Below are 6,702 nucleotides of genomic sequence, written 5' to 3'. Positions count from 1 at the left end.
CTGTCGGGTGGGGCGGGCAGGGTGGTGAGGATGGTCGGGGAGGAACCGGGGAAGGAAAACTAAGTGAGCGGTCTGGACGGTATTTTATCCGCTGTGCTTCACGTATTGGCATAATCCGGTTTTGGCCCCAAGAGTTATATATATCGATACTGACTTTGTCTTTTTACTCGGTATCGGTGTTTTATGTGGGAGAGAGCGAGAGGTGACTGTCTGCAGTTCTTTCGCCCGCACAAGGCGATCGATAACGAATGCGGTGCTGCGCCGTCTACAAGTGGGGCCAAACCCGGACTGGGGAACTGGAAGTGGAAGAAAGGCGAATGCGGCGCTGTCTCCTATTTTTCAGTTTCAGTGGGGCCTAGAAAGATCTACAAACAGCAGAGTGTAATTGATTGAATTTGAGTTGGGGCTAAACCCGGAGTAACGGAGCAAGGGGGCAAGCGTGAGCAAACTAATAATACAATAGCAATTGAATTGGGGCTGTACCCGGAGTAATGATTTTAGAATGTGTCAGAGAATTGGGGGGTTTCAGGGGGCTTGCCCCCTGATAATTATTGATTTCAGTTTTATGTAAACGTAAAAAAGACCTTCGTTCGCTGATCCGTAAATCTGAAATCTTTTTTTAGAAATTTAGATCTAACAAACTTACCTCTATTGGAAGTCGTCGTCGCTGCTCATGTCGTCTGGCAGCAGGTAAAGGGCGTAAAAAATTGGTGGACAGGACAACTTTGACCTTTTGCCTTTGCACGATATTGATTTTGAGTCCTTTCGCTTTGAAGCCGAGGTGGTGGCGACGGGTGCAGCAGGAGAAGCTGAGGTGGTGGCGACTGGTGAGGCAGGAGAAGCTGAGGTGGTGGCGACGGATGGGGCAGGTGAAGCTGAAGTGGTGGCGACGGGTGGGGCAGGAGAAGCAGCGGTCCCCTGAGCCAGCGAAATGTTGGCGTACTCCTCCAGAGACACCCAGGTTTTGAAAACTGGTCTCTGGGCACTCATACAAAGGGGTCCAGTCGAGGGATAAATGGACTTGAGGTCCCGAAAAAAAAATTTCAAACAAATTGCCCTTTGAGTTCCGGTTCCTCCACAGTTCTTCACATAAATGGCTCTCAAAATTGGCTGCAGAGGTACCGTAAATCTTCCGAAAGTGTTGCTTCGCGTGTGCCCACGCGCCGTCTATTTGATTTGGGTGGACCTCCACAGACTCCCCTGTACAGCAATTCTCGTACAGCTGACGGAAGGACCACTTGTGCAAAACAGTAAAATGCTGGTATCGTTCACTGTTTAGGGAAGAATAAGAGGCCCAACCGTCAGAGTAGATAGTCGAGCCTGGGGAGACAAACTTTTTAATAATAGGAAGTAAAGTTGCCTCGTCCGTGCTTTCCACTGGGAACAATAAAATGCGATTAGATCTTCATTCCATGTAAAGTTACCTGGCGGTCCGATGAGTCGGGTCTGTCAGGGGGCCCCCGTCCAAGATAAGTGTTGCCTCGTCGTGGTCCTGAGTTCGACTGAATACCTCAGTGAGTCTCTCAGACGATGTCTGCCTATTTCGCACTGGACTCTTGACGTCATCCATGGGCGTGCCACTCCCCTAATTATCTTGTCCCCCACAGTAAAGATAAGAGTCATGTCCCTTGACATCACATCCTCCTCACGAGCAATTTCAAGAACAATTCAAAATGCTAAACTCATCAACCAGAAACTGAAACTAAAACTCTGAAACCTTATATACACTGTACACAGCAGAAACTTCGTCTACAAGTCGAGTCTCTGCGGAGGCCTGACATGGCGTCCCGACTTCGTTATGTAGTCAGACGTAGTGGAAGTATCATGAAGGGTTGTGTCTGACTCTCTAGTGACTCCGCTGGTAATTCTGGCTGATGGTGAGGCAACATAGAAAACTCTCTGGTCCTGAGCTGATTCCGAAAGGCAACCTCTTGAAGCAGTACCTCCCGTATGGAGTTATAAAAGTTGTTAATTTTTGTGACTCTTTCTCTAGTGGTATTTGAAAAAATCCACTATTGCAGTCTAGCTTACTGAAATATTCACATCCCGAGAGTTGAGCTAGCAGCTGATCTGTTGTAGGTAGGGGAAAATTTTCTCTTTGCACACTTTCATTCAACTTGGTGAAGTCTACACATAACCTGATTTTTCCGTTTGGCATCGCCTCCGCCCATAAACGTTCACGAGTGTAAGGGAGAATGACGAACCGTACCATTCGTCGTTTTCGCTTACATCGTAAGGCTCACCTGCGGGTGCGCAGTGTAAGGGAGAACGACGAATGTCGAATAACTTTGCTACTTTTTAACCTAAACAATTCAAACTTTAGAACTGCTTAATGAACACCTCAATCAGATCTGGTAAATTACAGTTTAAAAGAGTGAAAAATAGAAGAGTTATAAAGTGAAAACAGTTTTGGCCTCTCCTGAAAAATTTGCCTCGCTACCTGCGCAGGACCATTCGTCGTTTTCCCTTACGACGGCAGAACTAGTCTGCCTATCTATCACTCAGAATTCAGTACCATTTCTTGATCAGCTTCTTTCTAGTCTGTTGGTTTTCTCAAAAACTGCTTCTTTTACTAAATGTTGTATTTGTATCTTGATAGAGCGACATTAATCTTTATTTGTTTTTCACCAGTTCAGCTAATGAACATCCCATATATCGAGGGTCGCCAAGTAAACTATGGTAAGTCATGTTTTTCAAATTTTACAGAAGAGACAAAAAATGGATTTTCTTGAAGCATCGTTTTGGGTGGATAAACTTCATTTTCATAAGGGGGCCTACAAATGCCATGACAGAATAAGGGGTCCCTTATGGAAATGAAGTTTATCCTCACAAAACACTTCAAGAAAATCCGTTTTTTGTCTCTCCTGTAAAATTTGAAAAACATGACTAAACCATAGTTTACTTGGTTGCCCTCGATATGTCTGCTATTCATACGAGTCTTTTCTGAGCCAAGAATATTTGTTTAAAAAGTATTCTTGCTGCTTGGATAAGAATACCTAAAGGTTCATATTATATTTGTGTTCACGAGTTTTTTGTGAGATGTTCCAGGTATATGATAAATGATACTTTCACACTCACACACTCTGCATTATAATGAAATTTTTTCTTCAGGTGTGATTGCAGCGTTCACAGCGAGCAATATACAACGATTCTTTTCATTGGAAATCAAATTAAAGAAATTGTCAAAATGAAGTGGTTCGAAGGTGGAATTCCGAGTGCCATACAGACTGCCAAGAGCAACAACTCGGTCTTCATTGTGTTTGTGACAGGTAATTAGTGTGAACTGGGGAGGGTTCTTATTTATCAAGTGATGTATTTGTATTTGTTTGTTTGTTGTTTTTTTTTTTTAAAGACAGCGAATGACATCTTGTTTTAATTTGTACACATATGTAATAGCCTTTGTCATAAAACTGGCTAACCTCATCTGAGTAAATTTTTCAGAAAAAAATCTTATTAATTGGTTTTATCATACAGCAATCTGGCAACTGGAAGGTTGTTTGGCTTTTTTTTTTAACCTTATCCGGACGTCATGTTTTACTATCGTATCCTTACGACGTGGAGAATTCTGTGCCACCAATTTACTCGTTAATCCGATCTGTACACTTTGCGTAGCAGTCTGTCAAAATGATTATTTGAGAAATACTGAAAGTTTCAAAGAGATGTTCGTACTAGAAGTATTCTAAAATGTGAAAAATTCAACCCCAGGGGTACAAAATGACCCCAGGGCGTACGGATAGGGTTAAGTAAAACATTTTAGGAGCATTCAGACCTGTTTTCTGTCTTTGACTGAGCATATGAAATGGTTGAATAGTAATGATTCATCATATTAAAAAAAACCCCCAAAAATGTAGGTTAGCGGGAATATCACATGCTTTTATGGTTGAGTTTACATCCTCCATGTCTCAACATAAAAAGAGATGTCTTTTTAAAAATTATTGTAATTAGTTTACTTTCAAAAATATTTATAGACCATTTTGCCCAGGTGTTTAAGCTGTTTGGGCTGTCAAACAGACTAAAAAGACATGAGGTCTTGTTCAAATCAGCCCCAATACGTAGAATATAGCCCCGACTTCCTATTGCTATTCCACTACCTAAGAATTTCAAAGTTTTACCAATTTTTTTGCAGTTTTGAGTTACTAAGACCATGAGGTCCGAAAACGAAAAGATGTTCTATCTGCTGTATCAAAATTGTTAGATTGTTCGGCTTCGTTATCAAGATATTCAAAGAATTGCATTTTAAGAAAGCTTGACATGTGAAACTCAACATTTTTTACATCAAATTTCTCAAAACTAGGTACTGAGCAGAATAGAACTTTGCAATTCTAGGGTAGTGACTAGTAAAGTAATGAGTTGTCCTTTCTACTCTTTTCTCACCCTCCTAATTGCCCCATATGTGTTGAAAGTAATGTAAAATTCATTCAGATGTTCTGAAGTTTGCATTAGCTTAGATGAATATGTTTTTTCTATGTAGGAGATGGAGAGAGCTCAGCCGAGATGGAATCTCGCCTAAACAGTGAGGATGTCACTCAGCTGTGTGAGAGCAAAAACTGCGTGGCTGTCAAACTACAGGCAGACAGGTTTGTACTTGTACATGTAGCAAAATCAGCAGGATATAGAGAAATCTTTTTCTACTGTACGAGGGGTGTCGCTGTCTTAAAATGAGCAATTTGTAAGCTATTTTACTGCGGTTGTAAATCATTTATTGTTGTTGTTGTGACCCCATGTATGCACCCAAAGGGCGCTTTTTTAATGTAGGCCTTAAATAAAGTTTGGTCCACAGAAGTAACACGCAAAGTTTCATGCACTTTGGCAAATTAATAAATGAGCTAAAAAATGTTATAGCACTGACAGATGAAAGTGAGCTGTGGTATCAATAATACAACATAGATCTTGTCAGTTTGTTATTGTTTGAGCATGTGCAATCAGTACTTTACAGTGTGTACTTTCCAGGAGGCCGACAATGTTTCTGAGTGGTCTCGGGCCTGATGAAATGATAATAGTTGCAAAGAGCACAGACTTGTGCTATATAATGTATAAATAAAATTTATAATAATAATAATAATAATAATAATAATTATTATTATTAGCAACAGCAGCATTATTAGTAGTATTCATATTACCTTGATTATTATTACTGTTATTTTTACATAGGTCTGTTTTTATTATTGTATTGAGTGTGGTTTTTTTTTGGTCACTTTGTCCTCAGCAATGACTGCAAGTTCTTCTCACAGATTTGTATCCTTTTGAGAACGTTTGCTAAAAACAGACTGTCTGTTTCAAATAAAAGAGATGTTTTTTGTGAGCCAGAAATATTTTTATTTTCTATATTTCTGTATTTGTAGACTAAGCATTTTGAGTGTCTACTTCAGTCGAACCTGTCCAAAACGATCATCTATTGTGGAGGAGTAAAATTATGTTTGCCTTCACTTAGAAGTTAGACAGGTGGTCCTCATGCGAAGATCTGATGAAAATGAAAGGAAAAAAGACCATTCATTTCCTGCTGGGGTCCCATGGGGAGGTGCTTACAGGCTTAGAACTGCTATGGAGCCCATTAAAAATTGGGGGGGGAGGGGTGGGGTGAGAGGGAGTTTTGGGATTAAGACGACTCATCATAGGGTTAGGGGCAGATAAATTTGGGCAGCTGGCTGGGTGATGAAATATTTATTGTGTAGTCATCTTGGACAGGTTTTTTGGGACTGTTGGTTTGATAGAATATAGCAGTCGCTTTGGATGGGTGGTCTTCTTGGACAATATCATTATATATACAGTCGAACCTGTGTAAGACGACCACCCATTGTCAAGGAGAAAAGTGGCCGTATAAGACCGGTGGCCGTCTTAGGCAGGACTGATCAAGATGAAGAAAACAAACCATTCCTTTCTGAGGTCCCAACTGAAAGCAGTCGCATTGTTGTTGTTGTTGTTGATATTGTTGTTGTTGATATTGTTGTTGTTGATATTGTTTTTGTGTTTGCTGGGAGGGGGGGGGGTTGTTCTTTTGTTGCTGCTTTCGTGCAAGGGTGACAATAAAAAGAAATAGACCGAGAGCTATGGTAAAACAAACACACGGGTCGCCACCACTCGGAGAACGAGCGAAGCTTTTGTAACAAGTTCATGCTGACCTTCATGGTTACTTTGTTACAGACTGGGTAAACGGTGACCACTCATCTCACTTACGATTTGTGTATGAGTTCTGGGCGGGGCTTATGGGTTATGAGGGATCACACTCTTACCTCACCAGCAGCTGAGAATTTGTTACCTATTGGTCATGATCGGTTGGAGGGACTACCTCGGAACATGCGCAGAAATAACGACAGGTGATAGGATTATGACGGCTCGCCCACAACGCCAGGGACCAATGCATGATTTATACCAAAACGTAATGGCGTCACTAAGGTGGCCGTCTAAGACAGGTGTTATTGCTTGGTGTGATAGGGGTTGTGTGTAAGGTTGGGTCGGGCTCGCAAAATTAGCGTCCGCGGGTAACGAACTACCCGCTGGCATTACCCGCAAATGAGCGGACGGGTAACGAACCGTCCGTTTGTGAATAGTTCGCTACTCGCTACACATCGGACAGAGACAACAGTTTGTTTAGCGAGTGAGCGGGCGTGCGGACCGAGAGACTCCATGCATTCGAGCGGGCGGACGGACGAACGTACGGACGAGAACGACTCCTTCCATTGCCTACAACTTACAACCCCCCCC

The 6,702-nt window shown here is 41.9% G+C and overlaps 1 protein-coding gene across 1 annotated transcript in view; it reads left to right on the top strand.

The window, feature by feature from the left end:
- The first annotated feature begins 2,625 nt into the window (after window positions 1–2,625).
- LOC101846134 (UBX domain-containing protein 4) overlaps window positions 2,626–6,702 on the top strand; it is a 21,638-nt gene continuing 17,561 nt past the window's right edge. Inside the window, exons 1-4 of the mRNA XM_005097954.3 lie at window positions 2,626–2,679; window positions 3,112–3,269; window positions 4,472–4,577; window positions 5,207–5,235. Coding sequence (XP_005098011.1) covers window positions 3,188–3,269; window positions 4,472–4,577; window positions 5,207–5,235 — 217 coding nt within the window. The 5' untranslated portion in view covers window positions 2,626–2,679; window positions 3,112–3,187. The remainder of the gene's footprint in view (window positions 2,680–3,111; window positions 3,270–4,471; window positions 4,578–5,206; window positions 5,236–6,702) is intronic.

This window comes from Aplysia californica, unplaced genomic scaffold (genome assembly GCF_000002075.1).
Source record: "Aplysia californica isolate F4 #8 unplaced genomic scaffold, AplCal3.0 scaffold00169, whole genome shotgun sequence".
Classification (NCBI taxonomy): Eukaryota; Metazoa; Mollusca; class Gastropoda; order Aplysiida; family Aplysiidae; genus Aplysia; species Aplysia californica.
The sequence above is the reverse complement of the archived record's forward strand: the minus strand, read 5'-3'. Positions and strand labels throughout refer to the sequence as shown.